The 24,095-nt window shown below is 48.6% G+C and overlaps 11 protein-coding genes across 11 annotated transcripts; 5 read left to right on the forward strand and 6 right to left on the reverse strand.

The window, feature by feature from the left end:
• Positions 1 to 1,851: 1,851 nt before the first annotated feature.
• Positions 1,852 to 2,991, reverse strand: GGS22DRAFT_191928 (uncharacterized protein; the record flags this gene model as incomplete). The annotated part of the gene is made up of 2 exons (XM_047965187.1): positions 1,852 to 2,426; positions 2,484 to 2,991. 2 exons carry the CDS (start codon positions 2,989 to 2,991, stop codon positions 1,852 to 1,854), a joined length of 1,083 nt encoding a protein of 360 aa, XP_047815575.1.
• Positions 2,992 to 4,288: 1,297 nt separating this feature from the next.
• GGS22DRAFT_196289 (putative quinone oxidoreductase) lies at positions 4,289 to 5,761 on the reverse strand. The gene has a single exon (XM_047965806.1). It carries the CDS (start codon positions 5,530 to 5,532, stop codon positions 4,417 to 4,419), a length of 1,116 nt encoding a protein of 371 aa, XP_047815576.1. The 5' UTR covers positions 5,533 to 5,761; the 3' UTR covers positions 4,289 to 4,416.
• A 2,125-nt stretch (positions 5,762 to 7,886) lies between these two features.
• On the forward strand, positions 7,887 to 9,866 carry GGS22DRAFT_171745 (Endosulfine-domain-containing protein). Its single transcript, XM_047962655.1, has 3 exons — positions 7,887 to 7,964; positions 8,032 to 8,433; positions 8,759 to 9,866. The coding sequence occupies exons 2-3, from the start codon at positions 8,398 to 8,400 to the stop codon at positions 9,206 to 9,208; spliced, it is 486 nt and encodes a 161-aa protein (XP_047815577.1). The 5' UTR covers positions 7,887 to 7,964; positions 8,032 to 8,397; the 3' UTR covers positions 9,209 to 9,866.
• Positions 9,867 to 9,933: 67 nt separating this feature from the next.
• Positions 9,934 to 10,995, reverse strand: GGS22DRAFT_181522 (metal-dependent protein hydrolase; the record flags this gene model as incomplete). Its single annotated transcript, XM_047963871.1, has 1 exon — positions 9,934 to 10,995. One exon carries the CDS (start codon positions 10,993 to 10,995, stop codon positions 9,934 to 9,936), a length of 1,062 nt encoding a protein of 353 aa, XP_047815578.1.
• A 327-nt stretch (positions 10,996 to 11,322) lies between these two features.
• On the forward strand, positions 11,323 to 12,809 carry GGS22DRAFT_55740 (IEC3 subunit of the Ino80 complex, chromatin re-modelling-domain-containing protein). Its single transcript, XM_047967415.1, has 2 exons — positions 11,323 to 11,822; positions 11,895 to 12,809. The coding sequence occupies exons 1-2, from the start codon at positions 11,617 to 11,619 to the stop codon at positions 12,667 to 12,669; spliced, it is 981 nt and encodes a 326-aa protein (XP_047815579.1). The 5' UTR covers positions 11,323 to 11,616; the 3' UTR covers positions 12,670 to 12,809.
• A 283-nt stretch (positions 12,810 to 13,092) lies between these two features.
• GGS22DRAFT_171749 (DUF431-domain-containing protein) lies at positions 13,093 to 14,867 on the forward strand. Its single transcript, XM_047962656.1, has 5 exons — positions 13,093 to 13,707; positions 13,768 to 13,785; positions 13,869 to 13,979; positions 14,088 to 14,206; positions 14,307 to 14,867. The coding sequence occupies exons 1-5, from the start codon at positions 13,386 to 13,388 to the stop codon at positions 14,361 to 14,363; spliced, it is 627 nt and encodes a 208-aa protein (XP_047815580.1). The 5' UTR covers positions 13,093 to 13,385; the 3' UTR covers positions 14,364 to 14,867.
• On the reverse strand, positions 14,228 to 16,040 carry GGS22DRAFT_55773 (uncharacterized protein). The gene has a single exon (XM_047967416.1). The coding sequence runs from the start codon at positions 15,897 to 15,899 to the stop codon at positions 14,634 to 14,636; it is 1,266 nt and encodes a 421-aa protein (XP_047815581.1). The 5' UTR covers positions 15,900 to 16,040; the 3' UTR covers positions 14,228 to 14,633.
• A 162-nt stretch (positions 16,041 to 16,202) lies between these two features.
• On the forward strand, positions 16,203 to 18,211 carry GGS22DRAFT_171752 (imidazole glycerol phosphate synthase HisHF). Its single transcript, XM_047962657.1, has one exon. The coding sequence runs from the start codon at positions 16,432 to 16,434 to the stop codon at positions 18,061 to 18,063; it is 1,632 nt and encodes a 543-aa protein (XP_047815582.1). The 5' UTR covers positions 16,203 to 16,431; the 3' UTR covers positions 18,064 to 18,211.
• GGS22DRAFT_196297 (ornithine decarboxylase antizyme-domain-containing protein) lies at positions 18,142 to 19,780 on the reverse strand. The gene is made up of 3 exons (XM_047965807.1): positions 19,310 to 19,780; positions 18,773 to 19,258; positions 18,142 to 18,720 (listed from the first exon to the last, which is right to left on the reverse strand). The coding sequence occupies exons 1-3, from the start codon at positions 19,480 to 19,482 to the stop codon at positions 18,513 to 18,515; spliced, it is 867 nt and encodes a 288-aa protein (XP_047815583.1). The 5' UTR covers positions 19,483 to 19,780; the 3' UTR covers positions 18,142 to 18,512.
• Positions 19,781 to 21,372: 1,592 nt separating this feature from the next.
• Positions 21,373 to 22,531, forward strand: GGS22DRAFT_55806 (yippee-domain-containing protein). Its single transcript, XM_047967417.1, has one exon. The coding sequence runs from the start codon at positions 21,458 to 21,460 to the stop codon at positions 22,337 to 22,339; it is 882 nt and encodes a 293-aa protein (XP_047815584.1). The 5' UTR covers positions 21,373 to 21,457; the 3' UTR covers positions 22,340 to 22,531.
• Positions 22,532 to 22,723: 192 nt separating this feature from the next.
• GGS22DRAFT_191938 (D-Tyr tRNAtyr deacylase-like domain-containing protein) lies at positions 22,724 to 23,535 on the reverse strand (the record flags this gene model as incomplete). Its single annotated transcript, XM_047965188.1, has 5 exons — positions 22,724 to 22,813; positions 22,879 to 23,072; positions 23,137 to 23,179; positions 23,279 to 23,468; positions 23,525 to 23,535. 5 exons carry the CDS (start codon positions 23,533 to 23,535, stop codon positions 22,724 to 22,726), a joined length of 528 nt encoding a protein of 175 aa, XP_047815585.1.
• Positions 23,536 to 24,095: the final 560 nt, after the last annotated feature.

Raw genomic sequence — 24,095 nt, forward strand, 5'->3', positions numbered from 1 at the left:
GAGTTCAAATTACCATCAGCTAGCATCGATACCTGGACTCTACCTGGGACTTTCCTGGGTCTGTTTGCTCTTTCCAGACTCTTTCCTGCTCTTGCTTGCTCTTGCCCTTTCGTGATGGACGAACGACAGCTCTTGTAGATGACGAATAGTGGGCCTCCGATGATGTGAGCCTCCTTCCTACAGGGGTGGCCTTAACTAAGACCCGTACCATGTTGCTATCACTGCATTTCCATCACCTATAGTTTCATTACGCCATCCATCTATTGTTATCAGCCCTAGGCTAATTCTCAGCTTCGATTCACTCCCTGACCAATAGAGGTCTCTCTATTGTCTTCTAGACGTCGATACAGAAGAGTACAGCGAATTCGACATCGTTACTAGCTCGCGTAGGAGTAACACCCGACTTACCCAACTATTTGGGTCCAGATCTTAGTTCCTCTCGATGCCTTTAATACGCCTATTAACGACCTAGTTACGAAGCTGGATCTACCTAATGTCATCATGCGTGGGGTACGGACGAAAAGAAGTACGGAGATTATCACGAAGCTGGCTTCTCCACCGACACTTGAACCCGGGGAACTTAATAACTATGAGGTAAACACGGCTTGTCACTATTCTTAAAATTTCCCGCGTCCCTTGGATTTCATAGATATTTACTGTGTACTATTTTTTCAAGGCGCCTTGGCGACGAGCTTCCAAGAAATCACACGTCCCGGTCACCCTACATCGGTCCAGCAAGCACCAGTTTAGTTACATGGTATCTCGTACGATATAAAGGTACATTAGCCTTCTTGAAGATCCATTCTAGATCTGAAGTCTAGGGAAGTTCCGTAACTTTTCATCTACATACATCTATTCTACGAAAATGCCCCCTAACGAAAGCCACCCCCAAGAAATTAGCTCACGGAGCTTCCGCGACAAGGTCTAGATCTCAGGAAAGGCGACGTCTTCCTATTTGATTTCATTCGTAATGAGATAGTTTTCATAAACTAGTAGATCTTAGTTACCGATTTTGATCTGGCTAAGTAACTCCTTGTAATACTTACACTTCATCGTGTGCTATTGGTTCAGATTTTCTTATCTGGAAAGACGATCTACATAGAATCATATATTAGTTGAATGATGAAACAAAGCTGAACAAGCGACATGTGAGTTTCATTCTCGGCCGATTACTTGTGGGAATATCTTGTATTTCTCTCTTACTAGGACCCAAACTACAGAAGGCGATTCTACATTCTGAAATTCCTTTACTGGCCTCATACCTGTATGTTTGAACCGGAGAGGTAAGGCCAATCACACGTACCTGTGATTCCAAAGTGTTTACGGCTGATATAAGTACCTACTTGTTTGAGCGAACGAGGTTTATCTCCTAGGGATCTTGGTGGGCATCATATACACTCGATATTTACTTAAAAGACAACCACAACCCAGTTAGATGTCATTTTTCACCACTTGTATATGCACACAGGTATCATACGTCACAAACGGTAGATATATTTCACTAAGAAAACAAATGATAGGTATGTAATTCTACAATTATTTTTTACCTATACTAAGTAAGTTAGATACCCAGAACAACATTATGGACAACAACTACAATATAATATTGGAAAGGGGGTTAAGACAAGCTTTACCTAACTGAAAACCCAATTCATAGAGCTATTCAAGCTCATCTTAGTAAAATAGATACATAATACATTTACCAATAATTATGCCTAACAAGTATAACCAAAACACGATATCAAACGCCTACGATAAAACCTCACAAAGTAACAACTTAAACCCATCCCTCGAACGAACGATATTCCCCCTCTAACAACACCTCATACACTCATCCCATCCCACCATCCCTCACTGCACAGCCAAATACTCATGCCTCCCTAACCCCCACCCCTTAGGACAATGACAACTCCCACCCGTCCCAGGCCCACACGTCCCCGGCGTCTTCTCCCACATACAATTATTCTCCACGGAATGGACATCACACGGGACCTCTACGATCTCAACAGGCGTACACGCCTGTCTGTCCGAGGTAAACGTAATCGACGGCGTCTCGCTCGGACACGCGTACGTGACCCCGTTCTCGAACCCCCCGAGACAGTACTTCCCACAGCTCCACTTCGTGATCGTGAACAGGCCCGCGTCTTCGTACCGCGCGGTTCGGCCGACGTGGTTCCCGTCCGACGCTTTGTTGAGCCAGCGGTTCCCCTGCGTTTCTGAGCTCTGCGTTATCGTCCCCTGGATGTCCCGGATCCGGATCGCGTCGTTGGGGTCCACGCTGCTGCCGGGGGTGCATCGCTCGTTCTTGCACAGCTTGAATTTGCCGACGCGGTGTTGGTTCGAGTGGTCGGCGGCGCTGTAGTAGGTTTGCCCGCTGTCGAAGCCGAAGGTGTGCCCGTTTTCCATCTTGAAGAGGTAGCATGATCCTTCAATGTCATTAGTCTTCTAGTCTTCCTGGTTGAATGTTAGGGAGGGATATATACCAGTAGTGATTCCTGAATCGCAACCCGCGAGCGCCTTGCAACTGCCGTCAGCAGTCAATGTTGTTCCCACGGGACATACACATTGCCCATCAACCATGACCCTTCCGTTCTTGCAGACACCGCTGCATCGTAGTCCGTCGTAGGACTGTCCTAGGGGGCAGCACCTATAGCCATTCCTGTCTGTTCCAGTTAAGGTATGACCCGGGGCACAGCAGTCAAATGCGGTATCCAGGGTTCCGAGCAGTCTTTGACCGGGATGACAGCAAGCTGCGACAGTATTGTCTACAGTGAATGTAAGGCGTTTCCCGCTAGTTCTGGTGCATCGGAAGACATCCTCAAAGTCGGCGCCTTCCTTGAACACAATTTCTTGGTTCTCATGATCGATGTGAGCGTTTTTGTCGATTTCCGCAACTTCAACGTTCCTACGTTGGAGGTCGGTTCTGATAGCCCCTAGGGCGAAGGGGAGCCAGAGGCTGGCGGCGATGACTTGGCGTTGTATGAACTTCATGATGGCGGTAGGTTTTCGTTTAATATGTGTATAGAGAGGAGTGCAATAGTAATCATGTTTCTGGTATTAATATCGATAGAATGTTCCTGTGTCGAGGCACTTCAAAATTAGGAGATATATGGATTTTTGTTTTGGCGATGAGTTGAAGGGAGAATTACATAGGGGTATCCAGCACAGTGACGCCTATCCGAGCGTTACTGGCCACATATTGGGCCACCCAATAATTAGAAAGGCTATATCACTGCCGTATACCCCATATATGGGCTCTGTACGGCGATACCGCCGCCAATAGATAGAAGACATACAAATGGGAACGTGGATACCACCCAATAAATCACTACCGTCACAACACATGACGCCGAAATCGCTTGGTCGTCAAGATAAGGTTGGTCCCGCTTGGTTGTATTTTTAGAATCTGGAAGATCGCGGTCGATCCGTGTAGGAAATGTGATTTCATGATAGGCCCTGCATAAATTGCGGGCTACGTGTCTAGTCACTAAATTTCACATAGGGTTTACCCTACTGCCACGTCTCTTGATATTCAGCTCACCAGCGAAATTCCTGTCTTCCATCGGTAATTCTATACGAAGCTAGCAAAACATACCGTGATGTGTTATTCGTCTCTAAGTTGTGATATGGCTTCTAGCTCAGGATCTAGCGGCGCCAGGGGAGTTGCTGGTGTCACAACGCATTTCTCTGGATCGTCAACTGGGGGGCAACGCGAACATGGCAACTGTTTGTAGACAAATAATATCAAAGTGTGATCAGAGAGCATACCTGTCGTACCCATAGATGATGGCAAGTCTCGGCACCGTCATATCCTTGCCAGCAAGCACATGGCTTGGGGTAGATGCGTACGGTCTACTTAGGCATTGTCAACCCAAAGAGCCAAGCCAATTATGATTCTACGGTGAGTGGCTCAATTTATAACGGAGATTTACTCAATGTACCTTAATATATTGATTATATGGCCATAGCTTCCTATTGAAGACGATTGGCCCCCTACCGACAACAACCCTTTGGCACCCTAACTTCAGCCCAGCCACCGTTTACCTTACATTGATAGGTACCTTATAGTTATATATCACGCCGTATTTCCCCTGCTGTCCACCTTGCACTGATCCGTGTTTGGGGGAAATATTTTGGATTGGTTACAGGTAACATATTCAACCCCTTTTCTGAACCTACCCTAACCCTAACCCTAACCCTTGTATTACCGTAAGTCACCGTCATAATTCCCGATCGAAATAAATCATCTAGAAATCATATTGTACTTTATTGGGTGAAATTAGAGTAGGGAAGTTCCATTCATAATCTAACAGACGGATTATCTCCTGCTTCATTTACTAGAGTGGTGATGTTTCGTCTCCTACCTACCTACCTATCTAGGTACCTAGTGATACCTACATAGACAATATCAGGGGTTCAGGGGGTGAAAACCACGAACTTTCCCATACCGGTGTGTTCCGCTCCCACATCAAGAGCTTCCTTCCAATCCTCCAACTTAAATGCCTTTGTGTCAACGAAATTCTCCCCCCGGGGAAACAAGCCTCTTTCCAACATCTTAATGAACTGCAGGATATCCTCCCGCTCATACATCAACTTCCCCTTCAGCGTTATATTCCGACTCACCACATGCGGAACCATAACCGCCTCATTCCACCCCATCAAGCTAACCCTCCCATTCCTCCTTAAAGCCCAAATCGCACTCTTAACATGCGGAGCCGACTTCGCCGCCTGCGGCGGCGTAAAATCCACCACCGCATCAACAACCCCAAAAGCCTTCATCGCATCCGCATCTACCATCTCATCACCGACCAACCTCACCGTCTCAATCCCCGCATTCGGCGACCCCCTCTTCACAAGCCCCTTCAACCTTACCAACTCCCCCTCATTCCTCCCCACCGCAATAACCCTCGCCCCCATCGCCACCGCCGTCATAACCCCCGCACCCCCAAACCCGCCCGTCGCCGGCACCACAATAACCGTCTCCCCCGGCTCAACGCGAATATCCCGTAACCCACCATACGGCACCAGCAAATAGCTCATATACAGCAGATCCGGGACCGTGTATTTTAACTCCCCACACAACCTCTCCTCATCCAGCGCGAAGCAGTTCTCCAGCGGCACCCTTGCGTACTCCGCCCAAGTGCCATCACGCCAGATCTCCGAAATCAGCTTCCGGCTGCCAGGCGTCTGGCCCTCATGTATCGCCGTCAAGAACAAGTCATCGGGGTCGTCGCGCGAGTGGATCACGCAATCGACATACACCAGCTGTCCGGGCTTCAAGGCAGTTGAGTCTGGCCCCAAGGCAGCGACGCGGCCGATGGCGCTGAGACCGCCGACGATAGGCTGCGGGAAGGAGTAGCTGCGCGCGCCGTTGTAGACTTCGCGGTGGTAGGAGATTATGCCGGCGGCGGCGATGTGGATTATGGCGTTGCCGAGCCCGGGGTGCGGGGTTGCTATGGTTTTGACGCTGAAGCCGGCTGTGATGGATTCGAGGACTAGGGCCCGGTGGGTTGGGGGGAGGGGGGTGGACATGGTGAGGTTTGGATAGGGGTATGTGTGATTTTGGAAGATGGTAGGTATTGCATTTCTAGATAGTCTTAGTGTTTCTAGGCTTCTTGGCGGTTATATAGGTACTAGGTACCTAGGCATATCGTAGAATGCGGTTGTGACTCGGCCGGCGATACACGGATATTAGTATTTTCTCCGGTGAGTCCATGATATCTACACGAAAAGTGCATTCAGCTGGTATCTCAAATGGGACAGGCTAATGGAGATAAGGGTAGACGGACTTACCATGATGTATCATGGATATAGGTCTATGAAGAAGATGTAAGTCTGAGACCTATAAAAGGGGGTAATAAATATTAGAAATTTAGACCTGTGCTGACCTACACAAGGTTCACTATGTCCTTTGAATCCCTCGAATGGCATTAAGTTAAGTTTCTCTAATATGTGATATGGAGAACTATGACAATATACCTACTTGTAGTTACGTAGACATGAGTGTTGGAAATTTTGATCCAACCCCTCTATCATGTTACTGTATTGAGTTCTAGCAACATCCCTCCTAAAATGATCAATTATTAAGATAGGTACTTTCCTATCATTGGATAATATCTTCAAACACATGTCAGTGTACTGAGATACGACTTGTTTCCTATCTTGGAAGTTAGGAGCCATCACATCCAATCGGGTTTCACGACTTTTCTCCGGGGTCGTATGCCGGAATCCCCGGGCGTGATGTCCCCGGAGAAAGATCACGAAAGCCGAAACTCAATCAGGGGTCAAATAGCCAGGGGCTCGACACACATAAAACTCGTAAAAATCTAAAGATATCGTTATAGCGTTGCTTTCATTTGATTGAATTGTTGTTTACTATGCGCGTAAGATTTCAACGAAACTTGACCTATCTTGAATATATTTATACGGACTTGGAACTTAGTTGACTCCGAGCTATCTCATTATTGGGACTCAAATATTCGTTAATATTAGATAGATACTTCAAGTAGGATTACTTAGGTAGTAACCTACATGAGGGTGGATGATGTTGGTCTTCATAGTTTAAGCTCGTGACGAGAGGGGAGGCACGTTGTCCTGGAGTTTGTGCGTGGCTTCAACCCCTTTTCCTGCCGACAGATTATAGAAATTGATCGCATGGAGAGATTCTATTTAATCAAGTTCAATTGATCATGAACATTAGTTGTAACTCCGTACTTAGGAGTTTGGGTCTTCAAAGTGTTTGCTGAAGTTGCATTACCGATCGTATGGGTAAAGATTGGCATACGTCGCATCACCGAGAGGCATGTTGAGGTTGTAGAACCTTAGACTATGGTATTCCGGGACGCAATAAAGAGAATACTACCATAACAAAAGGTGCAATCAATTACATAAAAGTAAAGTTCCGGATGAAAAGGAGGTATTCGAGATCGCCCCCAAATTCTGAGATTCAACGAGACGATAATATGAGATCCCAGGTAATTGGTAATGATGAGCGAACGGTATTATACCGTCTATAAGCGGATGCTTTCTTAGAATGGCGTTTATCGTCTTACGTTCATCATATTCGTATATCGTATGTTGGGTCGTGGATTTAGGGAGACGTGGGACGAGATAAAAATGGTGGAATCCTAGGACAGAAGAAAACCGGCACTTAATTATCGGCGGATATCCCTAAAATAACGCTATAAGTTAGCTCATACGTTTGAAGGCGTCTTGGTTTAAGCATATTTCATCGTACGGACATACATAGATGGGCTAAAGAGCACTACCACCACCTGAATTGATTCCGGACACTATATATCTATCGGGATCTTCACATCACATTATCGTAGCAAACTCGGTCGCTATCCTATTGATGGGTGATCGTCATTCACCATCATACTTCATCCCACTATATTGAACACGACGTTGAATTCTGCTGTGCTCCGGCGGTAGAACATTTGATTGGTGCTACTCATCTGTCGTCGAATTACGAAATACGGTTCCTGCTAGATAAGGAGCGGGTGCGACTGCAGTATCGCTGGTATAAATTTAGTCAAATGAACATTGAAGGCTAAGAAGCTGGCTAAGCAAGACTAGATGATGGTGGTGGTGGTGACGACGCCAGGACGACGTCTTGGACGGTTTCCGGAGCAATCAGTCTCCAAGAAAATCGTCGTCATGGAGGGGTGTTCAGTAACCCATGGCGACGATGCTTCATAACTGACTCATACAACCCATAATGGTGGGCAATATCAACAAGGTACCGTAGAATTGCGATAGGTTGATAGGTCGAAGCTGAAGAAAATGAAGGAAAATACTCCGATTCAATTAATAGCGATCGTATATTAATAAACAAACAATTCCAACAATTTGGATCCTTTATATTTTCATATTATAATTCCAAACTTAATAGTCCGGCCACTCCCGGATATCATAGGTCTGTTTCTCCAACTTACATAAGCAGGGGAACACTACCTACCTAGGTATCCATGTTGTACCATGCATTCTGAGCGGTAATTGGTGCACTAAGAAGAGCGCTAACGGCTGTAGCTCCGTCACCCCAATCCCAGTGATATCGCAGCAAGCAGCGAATAGCCCCACCCTCCTCCCCTGCCGCAGAGGTACCGACTGAATTGTCCCGGCAATATCACTGCCATAAGTGTAAGTACCTTTGTACACCACATGCACCACATGCACCTGGCATTCCTGGACGGATACTGGTCGGTCACTTTTTGTTCTTGCTCCCCTCTCAAAGTCCCCAAACCAAACCGACTACGAACGACAGACGAACTTCCCACCTTTTTTCTTACAAGATATCCTTCTCATACACCACCGACAATTTCGCGCGACCAGCGATACAGGCCACCTGAATCTGTTTCTTGAGATTCGTTCGTTCTATCAAGGCAACTTGTCAAAATGAACCCTCATCAGAAGAACAAGATTGACGTCAAGGTCAGTTTCCACCACCACCTTTCCCCCACATTCGCACGTTCATCGTTGGGTTGGACACCCATTCCTCGTGCCCAAGTTAGGGCAACGTTATGAAACCAAGCAAAACTCCATAGACGACATAAAATACCTCGACTGGATAGCGAAATTAGTCGAAATCTGCTGCAATGGGGTCTAATTGTTACGCCTTTGTCTTCGTTACCCTCGTCGTTCCATATATCGACCCATATATACACCGCTACGCCATATACATTCACACAAGCACAGATATGCACACATGTTCAATTATATATCAGCATTAGAGATACTAATTCAAAATCACATATAGACGCTCACCCCCGATGAGCAGCGCCTCTTTCGTCTGTACGGCAAATTACCGTCGAAGTCGGACCACTTCGCCAAGCACCTGAAAGAGCGCAAGTACTTCGACAGCGGCGATTATGCTATGTCCAAGGCTGGCAAAGGCGACAGTGTTGACGCAGGAAGTGTCGGAAGTCAGCATCCCGTACCCGAGAATATCCCCCACCTAACCTCGCCCAACGGCCAGAACGGCGGCAGCACGGTCGGACACCAACACCATCCTAGTCTCCAACACGGTCATAGTAGTCAGCAAGTCACATCCACTGGCAGCCCTGTAAAGGAAAGTAGCTTTCTTCAGCGCGAAACGAGCGCTGAGGAAGAGGACACTCCCAACAAGGAAGCCGAACAGAACAAGGCTGTACCTACCGCCCTAACCTCGGAGAATGCCGAGAATAAAGCTATCCCAATCCGAAGATAGGATGACGAGACGCTGCTCTCTAGAAAGAGAAGGAGATTGGGCTATACAGGAATGGTGGACATGCGCTAAGGCTGCCGTAATGGCGTTGCCTATGAGAATGACCATGCCTTACCTAATCGCAGTCGATTCTGAGTTCTACTAGGGTGTAGCTACGCATCTTTTATCTTGCGTTCATGCACCGCTATTTGCGCAAGGAGAGGGAATGGGTTTTTGTACGAGGCGACAGTGGCCCCCTTCACGATGGTTATGAGTACTGCTCATGGTGTTTTCGTTTCACCGCGGCGTTTAGGGATGGTCAATGGTACCGGCAAGGGAAAGTCCTTTTTTTTTCGCAGTTACCAAAAAAAATGTTACGGGACGATGTGGCTTCCCCGCCCGCGTCTTTTCTGCTGATCTGAGAACTCTCGCTAAAGACCCTTGGTTCTTAACCTTTCATGACGGCTCTTCATCGTACATTTTCAGTTGCTGCCTTTTTTTTAATCTCTCAATATGCGAATGCACACGGGTTTCGGCATTGCTATGGTGTCAGTGTCGGTGTCGGTGTCAGATTAGGTAGTTGATTTGACGACCGGAGTTCGTCTCGGAAAATATGAGGCCTTAGTGTTGTATTCGCTAACACTTGATACCATCTATGGATGCCACCACTCTACTGTTTATTTATTCGTGAAGCATACATGCATTCGAGATGCGTTAGGCGTGACTGATTCCTCTATGTACCTACCTACTTAAAATGCGCAGGCCTTATCCGCTAACGCCTTTGCGCCATCAAATGTCTTATTCCCTCCAATAAAACCCGCCGCGTGCACGAAGATACCACCAGGGATCCCCGAAACCTCGTCGAGCTGCGCGTCCCGCGCACCTCTCCATGGTTCTGGAAGCGCCTTCCGGCTCTGGAACGAGCTCTCGGTTTCGGGCACCGCTTGGATCCTCCACACCGCACCCGGCGTCGGGCTCTCTGGGTACAGCACGTAGAGCACCTTCTTATCCGTCCCGTCTTCCTCTTCCAGGGTGTACAGGTGGTCTTTCCAGGGCACAGACTGCCCCTCGAACACCATAATACGGCCCTCGGGGTCATATTGCATCCGCTTGGAGTACGCCTCCTGCACGATAGTGCGCGCAGGCAACCACGCACTAGTATAGAACTGCAGGTCCCGCGAGAACTCCTCGCCGATACGCTGACTCGCCATCACGAACCTCGCATCCTCCGCCGCCTGCGCCTCCACCTTATCCGCGGGCCTAGGGTCGTTCCAGTTCGGGTTCAGCCGGCCGACCATCGCGCCCAGCGTGAATGCTCCCGTGCTAAACCGCTTCTCTAACCCTGCTTCGGCGACTTTCACGGGGTCGTACGAGGATATCCCGTTGTCGTGCGCGTCCAGGGCTTCGATGAAGGACTCGTAGATCTTGTTCCAGAGCACGCTGACCTCGGCGCTGTCTTCCGCTTTCTGCATCTGCTGCGCGATGATCGCGCGCCCGAAGTGCATGTACACGAGCCCGGCGCTCGATAGCTTCGTTGCGCGGCCCGGGAAGGTCGTGGTGAAGGTGCGTTGGTGGTGGTCGTACCGGTTGCGCGTCGCGTCGTACTCGCCGCCTACGTCGACGACTGTGTGGCATGTCTCGAGCAGTGCCGGGTCCCGCGTTCGTACGAGCGAGCTGTTGGCGTAGGTGGGGAGCAGACGTAGCATGTAGACGGCCAGAGCTTCGTCGGCGTGGAAGTGCCCGTTGTGCGTGCCGATGCGGACGCCGCTGCCTTCGGAGGTCTTCAGTCGCTTCGCTGCGTTTTCAGCCATCTTTGCTGTCTGTAGGAATATACGCCGGAGCATACAGTTTTTCGTTGGGGTTGGGTTGCTGGTTTCGTGGACATGCAGCTTCGAAGATTTCCAATTGTGGTTATTCTAGTGGATGGGATGTGGGCTGGTGGGGTCCCACGGAACGGTATCGATAGAGCTGGGGAGTGAGGCTTGTATTTAATATTTGGCAGGAGTGGGTTTAGTGGGAATGTCGCATTTGGAGAACTGACTTTTTTTCTTAGCTCCGAAGAAGGGCAGATCGTAGAAACGCGTGTTGTTGGAGGGAAGTTAGGAGGCGCGGTCGTCAGGTTAGCAGGCTGGAGGCAATTGCCTACATACTTCGTAAGGAAGTAACCTACGCCCGACTCACCAAATCGATGCACTTTCCTTCAATCATCAGATTTCGAAACGTCAACCCCCAAATCATCGTCTTTTCCTTTTTATTTTTCGGACGGAGGAGCCACTGACCTTTTTTATCTTCGTTTTAACAATTACCGTTAAAATTTTATCTCTCATCTACTCGCATTTATTTCTAATCTAGCTGCGCAAAATCATTTAAAGTAATTCAATCTTTCTTTTCTTTCTTCTACAAAACCTATCCGCAATTCCGCACAGCCAACCATGGAGCGTGTCAAAGCCGAGTTTGACAAGGACACCGACCATGGCGATTTGCAAATGGCGGATGCAAGGCCATCATACAAATCATGGAAGAAGAAGTATCGCAAAATGCGCATCAAATTTGATCAGCAGATGCAAGAGATAGAGAATCTCCATAAGCTGGAACAAAAAGCCATGCGAACAGCGAAACGTCTTGCCATCGAGAACGAGTAAGAATCATCTCTTTCTTTCGCATTTGGACCAAGCAAAAGAATAGAAGAATGCTAACCACAATTTCATAGTCGTCTAATGGATCTATTGATGGATATTAATGACTCACCTCAAATCCCATTCGAGCGACGTATCGACCTGAATCTAGACGAGGACTCGGATGAGAATGATTCGGACGCTACGCAGAAGCCTACACGATCTCTCAGACGACTGGAGTCGGACGTGCCTCACAGATCATTCGCCGCTAGTGCAGAACAATTCCCAGAACTCCTGGAAGACCTTGAGCCTGAAGATCCTCAGATACACCCCATCTCGTTCCTAACTGCGGACGACGTCGATGAGTATCTCTACGAACTTGACGCGCGATTGAAATTGAAGCCGAAGCCGACACTCGCCCCAAGCGCTCTAGGGAAGGAAGTCTCTAACCCTGCCGCTAACTTCGCCCTGCGAAACCCGACAAGTGTCTACAACTGGTTGCGAAGACACGCACCAAAGACATTCCTCCAAGACCTCGAGAAGGAGAAGGAGAAAGATAAAGACAAAGGGAAGAGCAAGGATGACGACCATGAGAGGGATGATGACGGACGAAAACGTAAGAGTGGCACATCCGCGCGCTCTAAGAGGCAATCAGCCGCTACTCGTAAAGAGAAGGAGAAGGAGGCAGCAGAGTCCATGGATTGGGATGACGACGGTGGTTACGACATGCCCACGGCGAAGGGAAAGAGAAAAAGGGACGATGATGGCGGATATAGACCCAAAGGGGGTTCGAGCCGACCCACTAAGAAGCGTAAGAGCAAAGACCTGGGATCTCTTCCGACCAAGGGTTCACGAAAGTCGAACGCCTAAATTTCTTAGTGTTGATAGCCTCACCATCTAGGAATGATGGTGTTGGGCTTTTCCTCCGGTGTATTATTACTTCCTGCTACCCGCAACACATGACTTCCGGTCAGTCATGGGGCGTGGTTGTAGTTTGCCTGGCATGGCAATAGGTTTCGTGAGATATAGAGTGCGGGCGATATCCTCATCCTGCGATAAACGCATGGTGGAGGATCATTTCGGAGCATAGCAAGCATCTTCTCACGCTAATAAAATCAAGTGCGTTTTTTTTTCAAACTAGAAGCTGATTTACGATTTTACATATCTATAATGTGTGTAGAGTGGGTTGAGATCGAGGTGACATAAGGGGGTCGATCTAGGAGCTCGTGGTGCCTCGATTGATTGGCTCCCGCACCTTTTAGTGGAATTTTCCTCGGGAGCTACAAATTCAGTACTTGCTCATGCTTTCCTCATATGAGCCAATATATTTATATCGTTTGATTCCACACGGTTTATTGTATTGTCTTCGTCGAGTATTATTCGTATCAGCAATTTATACGGATTTCCGGAATTTCTGTATTGAAGGAGACGGACGTTTACAAGTCATACTCAGCACGTATTTCACCTAACTATACCTATACTCTGGGGAAACACACCTTTTTTCGAGGGTTCAGCCACCGTAGTATTATTGGGGTAAACCTAGCAGACGAATATACAGAGGTACACTCAGACAAAAAGGCCAGAAAATGCCACTTCGCCAGACCTACATAGTCGAGCACCTGGACCCGGAGCTAGGCCAGTGGTCGGAGCTCGAGTACATCGCCATCGCGCGCGAGACGCAGGCGACGGGGAACACGTTCATGCTATCCTCGCTTCCGGGAGAGTTCAAGGTCCCGGCGAAACTAGCTGAGATCCCGGCTTTTAAGGCGGAGAGGAGGGGCGTTGAAGAGATTTACGGCGAGGGAGAGAAGAAGTTGAGGGTTTGTCTGCTGGATCCGCAGGCTGACAAGGATTTGAACCCTGAGGATAAGAGGGAGTTTGATGTTTTTCTGTTCGGGGGTATTTTAGGTGAGTTGGTTTGTGGATGTGTCGGGAATGGATGATGGCTAATGTTGTTGGTTGGGGTAGGTGATGATCCGCCGAGAGGTACGTATTTACTGTCTTCCCTGTGGAAAGATAAAAGGGGAGGAGATTGGAAAAGATTTATGGTGCTAATCGTGGCGGAATAGATCGTACTTCCGAGTTACGCAAGAAAGGCTTTCAGGGCCGTCGCTTAGGTCCCGTGCAAATGACAACCGATACGGCAGTAAGGGTGACACGGATGGTGATCGAGGAGCAGTGTAAGTATCTTCCCTACCCTGCTTCTCCTTTTTATTTCTTCCCTGTATCGGTATCCCCGTAAGGATGTTGAAATATGAGAAACTAGGTAACTAATACGATATAAAAAGTCACGTTGAACAAGGTCCCTTTCGTCGATTTCCCGGAGCTCAAATTCAACGAGCACGAGAGCACGCAAATGCCTTTTCGATATGTAACGGATGAAGACGGGAAACCCATCATGCCCGAGGTGAGACCTTCCTTTTTCTATTCTTCCTTGACTACGATGTGTACCTCCACTGTTGAAATAAACAAATGAGTAGCTAGCTAACGTGTAATTGTGTTCTCAGGGCATGGTGGACTTAATCAAGAAAGATGCGGATAAGAGCATCGATGACTTATTTTAAGGCTGTATAGGTACCTTTCAGGGGTTGGGAATATGGATGATCATCCGTTCAATAACTTGAAAATACCCCAGCTTTAAGGGATTCCGCCCTCCCCAGCTGTAGCGCTAGAGGGCATCTACATATAGGTAGATTCTCAAATGTTCCACAAACGGGAATAGATAAAATGCAACCTATTCCAAGGACATATATCACTTGCCACCCCCGAATTGAACCTCAAGCTAGTATGGCGAAATGGTAGCCGTGAATTGATCAAAGTACCTGGTACAATCACTATGGTTCATCCAAGTCCATAGCTTCAGCTGAATCACCGGAGTCAGACCCACTTTGGCCCGAATCTTCGTCTTCCTCATCACCATCCCCTTCACTCTCATCCTCTTCGTTCTCGCCCTCTTCATTGATATCATCCATCGCTTCATCATCTTCACCCTCATCTTCTCCCTCCAATTCTTCTTCCTCCCCTTCTTCCACCCCTTCCTCTTCATCCTCTCCCTCCTCACCCCCAAGATCCTCCCACCGCCTAGGCGTAGGCGTCGACCCCCCACTCCCCTCACCTACCCCCTCCACCTCACTCTCCCCCCTCTCATGAATCGACAACGTCCTCAACAACTCCGACCCCCTCGCCCTCTTCGGGCCTCTCACATGCGGCAAATTGAACTTCCCGCGATGTCCCTGCTTCCCCTTCTTCAACCTCTTCACCAACCTCCCCTTCTCCCCCCTCTCCACCCCCTTCGCTATAACCGTCACATCATCCACCTCCCCCCTCTCCTTCTTCAGCGCAATCAGCCGAGCCAGGAAATTCCCCTGGTCAACCCTCTCCCGCGTGCTCCACCGCTCCGCAGGAGGTACTAGCGAGCTCAACGCGCTTCGCTCCCGCGGGAGCAGCGCGTTGCGCTGTCGTTCTAACGTGTCGTCTTTTGGCCGCAGGGTTATCTCTCGCACGGTCACACGCGCGCTGCTCGCTGCTAGCAGCTCCACGTCGTGGTCGAGATGCCGTAGCGCGGGGACCGGGGCGTCGTCTTCGCGCCGTGTGAGGAGCAGCTCTGTTCCTACGTTCGCGCTCCAGGCTCCGGTGTAGATGCGCCCTTTGTACGAGATTATGGGGTTTTGCGAGTGCAGCTCCATGATCTGTACTTGGTGGTCGTCGAAGTCGTCGGTTGGGTCGGGCGCGGGCTGTGGGGCTTTTGTTGGTTTCGGTTTGGGGGGCTGGGGAAGTTCGTTGTCGGAGGAGTTGGAGGAGCTGAGGTCGTCGTCGATGTTGTTGGCGTTGGCGTTGCTCATTCGTCGGTTTAGGTACATCTTCGCCCGTTCGACTTTTTCGCCGCCGCGGTAGCCTGGGCGGTTAACCGTGCTAGCGTCGCGGCTGGTGAAATCGGCTTTGGAGAGGTCGAGGGTTACGTAGAAGGTCTCCGTCTCGGTTGTCGAGTATTCGTATTCCCATTCGGATTCATCTTCTTCCGGGGGTACTACGCTAGGTAGGTCTTTTGGAGTGTTGGTATAGGTGTGAGGGCTTCCCTCACTCACACCGTTACTAGCCATCGGATATTCGTAAGATGTATTTGTGATGGTTTGGAGGTCCGCAGCAACGCATTGAGAGATAATAGTTTCGTACGTTGAACGAGATCAAGTCTGGGATTTATTCGGGTTTCTTCTATTAGAACAGTGGAGCTGAAGTTAAATGTAGAGCTTCAACAAATGAAGCGACGTCAATATGAAATTTAATGAAGGTGCTTTCCACTTTTAGCAGTCGGTCCAGGCGGTCACTAGCGGCATTACACCGTAATCCCCTAAAATTTTGGAGGGGCAGTCACCGGCTCTGTACCTGCAATATGCCCCTCCTGCCCCTCATCCGCTGAAAATTGCATGTGCTATATCCTACAAGAGCGCCTTCCGTTGACTCACTGGACAACTCCGGTCCCCGGTTCCGCGCGTATAATTCTTAAAGTCGCCAGGTCTTCTTTAGATCTTTTGTATATTAACCATCTATCGTGTTGTGTTCTACATACAATCGCCTTTCACCTCACGCTCTTTTAGTTACCTTACTTGCGCCGTCGAACCCCTCTAGTCCACGATGCCTACAGTTCACATGCTCGACTATGTCGCGGGCAACGTCCGATCCCTCGTCAACGCCATTGAAAAATGCGGATACATGGTAGAATGGGTCCGGACCCCCGAAGACGTCTCGCGCGCCGAGAAGCTGATCCTCCCCGGCGTCGGCCACTTCGGTCACTGCCTAAGTCAACTCGCGGGCGCGGGTTACCTAGCACCGATACGCGCACACATCGACGCCGGTAAGCCATTCATGGGGATCTGCGTAGGACTACAAGCCATATTCGAGGGCTCCGTTGAAGACCCCGCGACACCCGGCCTAGGGGTAATAAAAGGGGACCTGGACCGGTTCGACGATACAAACAAGGCGGTGCCACACATCGGCTGGAACAGCGCAAACGCCGGCGGCAAGAGCCTGTACGATCTGCAACCCACGAGCAAATACTACTACGTCCACTCATATAAATACCCGTACGTAAAAGGCAAACTAGAAGACCAAGGCTGGACCGTAGCGACGGGTACATACGGCGGGGAGGTATTCGTGGGCGCGGTAGCCAAGGCAAACATACTAGCGACGCAATTCCACCCCGAAAAAAGCGGCGTTGCAGGTCTACGAGTATTAAAAGCCTTCCTCACCGGCTCCGGCGCCGAAACAGTCGGCCAGGACATAGCCGGGCCAGCACCAACAGGCGGTCTAACACGACGCGTCATCGCGTGTCTAGACGTGCGCACGAACGACCAAGGGGACCTTGTAGTGACGAAGGGCGACCAGTACGACGTGCGAGAGAAGACGTCCGACCGAGGCGTACGGAATCTCGGCAAACCGGTCGAGCTCGCGCGGAAATACTACGAGCAAGGCGCCGACGAAGTGACCTTCCTCAACATCACCAGTTTCCGAGACTGTCCGCTAGCCGACCTGCCTATGCTCGAGATCCTACGTCAGACCTCGAAGACCGTATTCGTACCTCTTACTATCGGTGGCGGAATCCGGGATACCGTCGACGTAGACGGGACCAAAGTCAGCGCGCTCGAGATCGCAACCATGTACTTCAAGTCGGGGGCGGACAAAGTGTCTATCGGATCAGACGCCGTGCTCGCGGCAGAAGAGTACTACGGCCTCGGACGCAAGCTCTTCGGCGCCACGGCCATCGAGCAGATCTCGCGCGCCTACGGGAACCAAGCCGTAGTCGTCAGCGTGGATCCGAAACGGGTCTACGTACCGAAAATCGATGCGACGCGCCACAACACGATCCAGACGAAGTTCCCTGGACCCAAGGGCGAGGAGTACTGCTGGTACGCGTGCACGATCAAAGGCGGGCGGGAAACGCGGGACCTCGATGTCGTGGAGCTTGTCCAGGCCGTCGAGGCCATGGGCGCAGGCGAGATCCTATTGAATTGCATCGACCGGGACGGGACGAACAGCGGGTTCGATCTCGAGCTGATCGACCAGGTTAAGGGCGCGGTGCGGATCCCGGTTATAGCGTCGAGCGGGGCCGGGAACCCGGGACACTTCCAGGAGGTATTCGAGAAGACCCGGACGGATGCTGCGTTAGGGGCTGGTATGTTCCACAGGGGCGAGTACACTGTTAAACAGGTTAAGGATTACCTAGCCGAGAAGGGGTTGGAGGTAAGACAGTTCGAAGGGGATTTATAATATCTAAAAAGTGGGATCTAAGTGAGGTAGTGGTAGGGGTTCAGATGGGCATAGGTTTTGGCGTGTTTGTCTCATTTAATTGCACATGTTAGAATAGGCGTTGAAGGATTAGATGCGGGAGGAAGAGCATAAAAAAAGGAACGATAGAAGTTTGTCTATTGATAGTAATAGTAACTTCTCACTATACCATTGTCCTTGCAAAGCAAACTCATTCGCGAGTTTAGACCTCTACGCCGATGCTTTTGCCCGTGGAAGGAATGAAGCAACGTGCTACCGTGGGAAAGAAAACGACACCATGCGCCCGAATCGATGGGATGTGTGCATGCATAATTCCGACAACTCCAAAATGTAACCCAACCTCGAAAATACTGCATAGACGTCAAGGGTTCCCTAATATTTAAGTAGAGTCAACCCCATTTTAACGATCGTCAATGTTCGTATGCTGACAACTAGACTTCCATACCCATGAATAGCCATTTGTTGCTAGTAACGTCGATGTCCTTGGCCCAATGATCCAAGGTAGTCAAGTCGAAGCCAACCCACTGGAGACTCCTCATCAACGCCTTTGCGTAATCGGCAGGCATCTTGCGATCTACGCAGATGACGACGTGCGAAGCCCCCACTGGTCCATCAGCTAACTCGATCAAAGCGATGAGTCTGTGATACCGTTAGTACGACCTAATGACATAAGGGACGGGTAGGTACATACGCTTGCTTAAGATCGCGGCCGACGAGTCCGTCATCAAAGAATGCGAACAACGATTTCTCGTCGCCGTCTTCCGCAACAAAGGCTCGGAAGCTAGCGCCTCCAGCATAGTCCCAAAACTCCATCCATCCATTCACATTAACTCCAGTCTTGGTATCGATATCCGAGAAAGATGATTGAGGCGAAGGATAGTCATCAGGTGGCGTGAGTGCGTAATTGTTAACACCAGTCAGGCAGGAGCCATTACCGGCCATGTTCCACTCAACCTGGAACACGGATTTCATGGTCTCACAGAAGAATCTCTCACATTCTTCCCTGATCTGAAGTGTTGCCCCCCCTCGGCGGCCGCGGCTAATTTGTCCGTTGTTGTTGCTGCTGCGCTTCTTGTTCTTAGGTTGAAGAGCGAGCTCATTTGAGGAGGTGAAGGCCGCGAGGGGGGGACTTGATGGAGGAGATGGTAGACCTGAGATAGGGACCTCAGGAATACCACTCGGCCCCTGTTGTGAATACTGATCAGCATAAAAATTTCAGAAGTTGTACATCGTAGAGTAGAAAGCCTTACCGGCAGCCCCGGTAGTGCAGTAGTGAAGCCCCTTTAGGGAGGCAGTGGGGTCTACGAGGTAGCAACTGGCGAGGACATTGACCTGTCGGGACACGGCCTCGCCATAGTTACTACTACTAAAATTGTTTTTATCGTTTTTCATTGGCGCCATGACTGATGATGGAATCCAGGGCTGTTGTAGAAACTGGGTTGATTTGTTGAAGGAATAAATCAGGATCCGAGAATCCAAATGAGTTAATATGATCGAAGTTGGGCTTTGGTAATAGATTTTGCTTTAACTTTGTTGGTCAATTGACTAGCGAACTTTTCTGTAGAGTTTCGTTGCGGATTGACTATTTCGAAAGTTGAATTGTATTGATTTCGTTGTGTGTGTTGGAAAGGCGTCGAAAGTTGTAAGTGGCTTGAAATTTCTTGGTGTAAGACGGAGGCGGCAAGGCAATTCTAATACATTAATTCTCGGTAAAAGACAGCAGCGGTCAAGCGCAATTACATCTTCCAAAGGGCGGGGACTGGCACCTTCCCACTTCTGGAAACAGCCAGATTCTTTTAGTTTGACCAATCACTTCAGAGAATTGCGACCGTGCCACCCCGCATGTCATCACGTGTTAATCCGCCATCAATTGAACCAATAGTCTGGGAGCAATATGATTGGTGGTTGGACTCTTGTGCATCTTGGCAACTTCATTAGGCCAACATTGAAAAGCCGGTCAGCCCATAGACGAAACTTTCTTGCCTTCGATGTTCATACAGAGGTAGAAGTCGCACAGTTTTACCTCGCGCAATCTGATAATCGTAATCTACATACGTGTGCATACCCGCTCATCAGTCCCGGCATCTTCATATGTATTCCTTATACGGATAGTAGAGCCGAGTAGAACTGAACATTTTGTCACCGGCAACTGCCGGTAGCTTAGCTGCTTAGTTCTTAAACTACATGGGCTTCGTTAGGCGTTCAGTAAGCAAACAGGCTTTTCCATGCTATCATCAAGCAAGTAAGTAAGGGAATGGGTCTAATGTATGTACTTTAACAATATCACATTTGTTAGATAGCTCTATGAAGCTTATTCTATGTTCTTACTAAGAAGTCACTATTCCGTATTTGGGCTCATCATTGACTCACAAATTGTTAAGGTTAGCTCTGATGATTCGTGAGACGGCATCTTTAGTCCGGAAAAGTTGGGTTAAAGCTCGATTATAAGTGGCTACAACATACATAGAAGCCTTACATAGTAATAACATTGAATGATACCACACTTGTAGATGATGAGGCGGTTACCCGTCCGCGAATTAGCACGTGGAGAAGCGAGTCGATCTTTTTGATCAGAGCCTAATTGTCCACATCTGACACTTGGTGCATTTCGAGGGTTGTGTTCATTTCTCATTAATATTATGACATTAGTAATGATTTAATTTTTTTATAATTATTACAGACAGCATGAGAAGTTTCCCATTCACGATTGCAATTACTAACAATGTCTATTAAACCCCCCGAATCAATCGCATTCACGATCCAAGTGACAAAGTCTAAGTTGTGCAGGGATCACCCCTCTATCATGCCGCACAGTTCCGCCCTACCCATCCTCTTACATCGTCTTAGCCGCATCGGGCTGTAGTCGATAAAGCCGATAAAGCTGGGGGTGGGTGACTCCGATAAGGGAATGGATGCACCTGCTTTGAAAATGATGCGATGCGATCACACGGGGTCAACTTTAAATGGTTGTGGGAGTGACTGCCATTTTCCGAGGTCACAGCATGAGCTCTGACATGGATAACGCCCGTAGATTCCGGGATACTGCGAGCCTTTTAAGTCGTGGCACGCCTACCCAAGTAGATTTTAATGCGACAATACAATTCAGCAACTGGTCAGAAACGTCCTTTGTCGCTGTTCACTGCTCTTCTTTGATGCGGGGCTCGTTTGCGTTGCATAATACACTTTATGCCCATCATCCACCTTAAACCTAACAAACTTAACCTTCCATTTCCCAAGAATCGAGCTATGCTCTTCTTATGATTACTTACATAGTAAATCTCTTGCTCGATCCACCTAGCACTTGTTAACCAACACACAAGCTCTCTATTATCTACTTACTGCGACTCATCGCGATATACTTACTAACGGCGGCGAGATGTATTCCATAATGTTCAACGAGATCCTCCCGGCTCCCCCACCACCTCCGCCACCTCAAGACGAGTCGCTAGGCCCAAGATTCCCCGTCTACCTACTCCCGAGCCTTACCATGCCGTTTCGCCGAAGACGACAAAGTTCACATTTAAATTCCGGAAGACCTAACGAAACGATACCGTCACTAAGCTCAACGCCAACAGACTCGACAACGTCAAGTCCTGTAGAGAGTCCGACGACACCCTCGTTCTTTCTACCAATGAACTTATTCAAACAGAAAGACAGCCGCAAACGATCATCCCTAGAGCCCCTAGAGACTACGAAGATCTCGCGGACACAACCCAACACTATAAGGTGTTCTACATGTGCTTCCGATTTCGCTTTCGCCTCCCAGATCGTGAGCAAAGGTTTCACAGGTCGATACGGCCGGGCGTTTCTCGTGTCACCTCCGGATCAACCATCTCGCAAGGGTACGAAAGGAAGAGACCTAATCAATATTAAGGTCGGTAAGTCTGAGACTCGCGTCTTGGTTACCGGATCACATGTTGTCGCGGATATCGTTTGTGCCGTATGCCATACCAAGATAGGCTGGAAATACATAGACGCCAAGGAGGAGTCGCAGAAATACAAGGTCGGGAAGTTCATTTTAGAGACTCAGAGGGTTGTGGTTTATCGTAATTGGGAAGATATTATGGTCGACGAGATCTCTGACATTGGGATGGAGCAGCAAGAACTACAAACGGGAGATGACGATGAGCCCGTCATATTTGACTCCGACGATGAGGATGAATGCGAGGACCTTTTCCAAGGCTCTTGGGATGCTGAGGTGGTAGCTAAAAGACGAAGCCGAAAGGTTAATCGACGACAGAAGAAGAGCACCGATTAAACCCTCCACTGTGATAACCGGGATTGGGGGAGTTTTCATCGTAATAATACCCGAGCATGGTTTCGTTTGAAGGAGAAGGCATTTGACATTTCGATACCCTGGTAGGCATGTGTTCACTCAACAAAGGAGTTTATGGGTCTGAAGTGGAAAGCCGCAATATGAGCGGATATCTGAGTTTTTGTTTTCGTCATTTACACTGCATGGACACCAAGCCTAATATTGATACCCTCACTACGGAAATTGAACGATACCATTCCTTATAGCTATGAACATCGGATCTTATACACCAACGTACAAAAACAAAAATTCCCACTGAGTAGCATGGAGGGAAAATGCATTCTAATCTATCGCTAGGCAGAAAGTCATTAGACGAATCTACTATGGCTATTTACTTGGCCCCGACACTGGTGTTGGCGTTTCTTTGGGTGTTGGTGCGGGTGTAGGTTTCTGACCAGCTGACAGCTCCAATGTGACCTTAAAATTATGAGTATATTACTTGGGGCGATAAACAAGAACATTAGGGGGAATCTAAGACATACAGGCCCATCATTTACCAAGGCGACTTCCATCATGGCCTGAAACACTCCGTTCTTTACCTTATCGGCCACATAGCCTTGCTGGACTTTTCGGAAAAAGTATTCATAGAGTCTCTTGGCCTCTTCTCCTCCCATTGCTCCGTGGAAGTCGGGCTTGTTGCCCTTCTTAGTAGAGGCAAGTAGGGTGAATTGGGAAACTGGTAGCATGAAAGTAAGATGGTGAGAATTAATCGCGGTTCCTTTACAGGGTCTAAGACCTACCGCACAGTACCTCACCACCAATATTCACCACGCTCTTCCTCCACTAAGAAGCAACCATCCGTCAGACACGGCTGTAAATACACGCGTATGAGACATGTCGCTGGTAGGGGTGAGGGAAATGGGAGTGAATATTTCACCATACTCTTCCTCCAGTATCATCATCCCATAATCTCAATTTCAGCACTTTAGCTGCGAGAGCCTCTGCTTCCTTTTCCGTGTCACCAGGGGCTACGGCGGCGAAGACTAGGACTCCTTTGCCTATTGAGGAAACCACCTCTTTTTCTACCGTTACCGAGGCAGATAAGACACGCTGTAGGATTGCTGCAATAGATCTGAATATTGAGCAAGCAGTCCTAGTATAGATAGGGAGGTGATTGGATTAAAGTACTGACCTTTCATTTTGGGCGGCGGGAACTTGCAGCGTCGTTCATGAACTTAGGGATAAAAGACGTGTAAATATAGATTTAATATTAACATGGAGGCCGGGTGCAATATACACGATATGCGATATACGATATACTAATACAACAATAAATATACCAACTTGAATTGCGACGATATGAGGAGGTAATTCGGCGAAGAAATCAATCTTCACCAATACATCTATAGCTCGTCTATCAGGTAAGTATCTAAGTACCTTTCAAAAGAGGAAATACATGTACAGATGAGCGTCAAGTGACAGTCATCTGGCTGTCAGGTGGGGGACGGGAACAAGGTGTTCCGTGTTTTGTGACCCGCTTCAAGCGTTAAACAAAAGTATTTATGTACTTAGGTATCTGAAAAAAAATCAAGATAGAAAAGCAATGATATATTAAGACGAAGTTGTACAAACAGGAGAAATGACACATAAAGAATATGGTAGATTTGTGAAGAATTTCGGTGAATATTATAGGCGGTTTTTGTTGCCATAGCCTTGAGATTTATTGATCTGAAAGTAATATCATGTTACGCACACTTTA

The sequence above is a fragment of the Annulohypoxylon maeteangense genome, assembly GCF_022496945.1.
Source record: "Annulohypoxylon maeteangense strain CBS 123835 unplaced genomic scaffold GGS22scaffold_18, whole genome shotgun sequence".
Classification (NCBI taxonomy): domain Eukaryota; kingdom Fungi; phylum Ascomycota; class Sordariomycetes; order Xylariales; family Hypoxylaceae; genus Annulohypoxylon; species Annulohypoxylon maeteangense.

What these genes read in the sequence shown, in the direction of transcription:
- GGS22DRAFT_171752 (XM_047962657.1), top strand. Translation starts at nt 16,432, where the DNA reads ATGCCTACAGTTCACATGCTCGACTATGTCGCGGGCAACGTCCGATCC.
- GGS22DRAFT_55806 (XM_047967417.1), top strand. Translation starts at nt 21,458, where the DNA reads ATGTATTCCATAATGTTCAACGAGATCCTCCCGGCTCCCCCACCACCT.
- GGS22DRAFT_55773 (XM_047967416.1), bottom strand. Translation starts at nt 15,899, where the DNA reads ATGGCTAGTAACGGTGTGAGTGAGGGAAGCCCTCACACCTATACCAAC.
- GGS22DRAFT_171749 (XM_047962656.1), top strand. Translation starts at nt 13,386, where the DNA reads ATGCCACTTCGCCAGACCTACATAGTCGAGCACCTGGACCCGGAGCTA. An exon ending in GATGGTGATCGAGGAGCAGT is followed by an intron (nt 13,980 to 14,087) that starts GTAAGTATCTTC and finishes CGATATAAAAAG; the next exon opens with TCACGTTGAACAAGGTCCCT. An exon ending in GGAAACCCATCATGCCCGAG is followed by an intron (nt 14,207 to 14,306) that starts GTGAGACCTTCC and finishes TTGTGTTCTCAG; the next exon opens with GGCATGGTGGACTTAATCAA.
- GGS22DRAFT_55740 (XM_047967415.1), top strand. Translation starts at nt 11,617, where the DNA reads ATGGAGCGTGTCAAAGCCGAGTTTGACAAGGACACCGACCATGGCGAT. An exon ending in CGTCTTGCCATCGAGAACGA is followed by an intron (nt 11,823 to 11,894) that starts GTAAGAATCATC and finishes ACAATTTCATAG; the next exon opens with TCGTCTAATGGATCTATTGA.
- GGS22DRAFT_196297 (XM_047965807.1), bottom strand. Translation starts at nt 19,482, where the DNA reads ATGGCGCCAATGAAAAACGATAAAAACAATTTTAGTAGTAGTAACTAT. An exon ending in AAGGCTTTCTACTCTACGAT is followed by an intron (nt 19,259 to 19,309) that starts GTACAACTTCTG and finishes ACAGGGGCCGAG; the next exon opens with TGGTATTCCTGAGGTCCCTA. An exon ending in GGCCGCGATCTTAAGCAAGC is followed by an intron (nt 18,721 to 18,772) that starts GTATGTACCTAC and finishes ACGGTATCACAG; the next exon opens with ACTCATCGCTTTGATCGAGT.
- GGS22DRAFT_196289 (XM_047965806.1), bottom strand. Translation starts at nt 5,532, where the DNA reads ATGTCCACCCCCCTCCCCCCAACCCACCGGGCCCTAGTCCTCGAATCC.
- GGS22DRAFT_171745 (XM_047962655.1), top strand. Translation starts at nt 8,398, where the DNA reads ATGAACCCTCATCAGAAGAACAAGATTGACGTCAAG. An exon ending in AGAACAAGATTGACGTCAAG is followed by an intron (nt 8,434 to 8,758) that starts GTCAGTTTCCAC and finishes AATCACATATAG; the next exon opens with ACGCTCACCCCCGATGAGCA.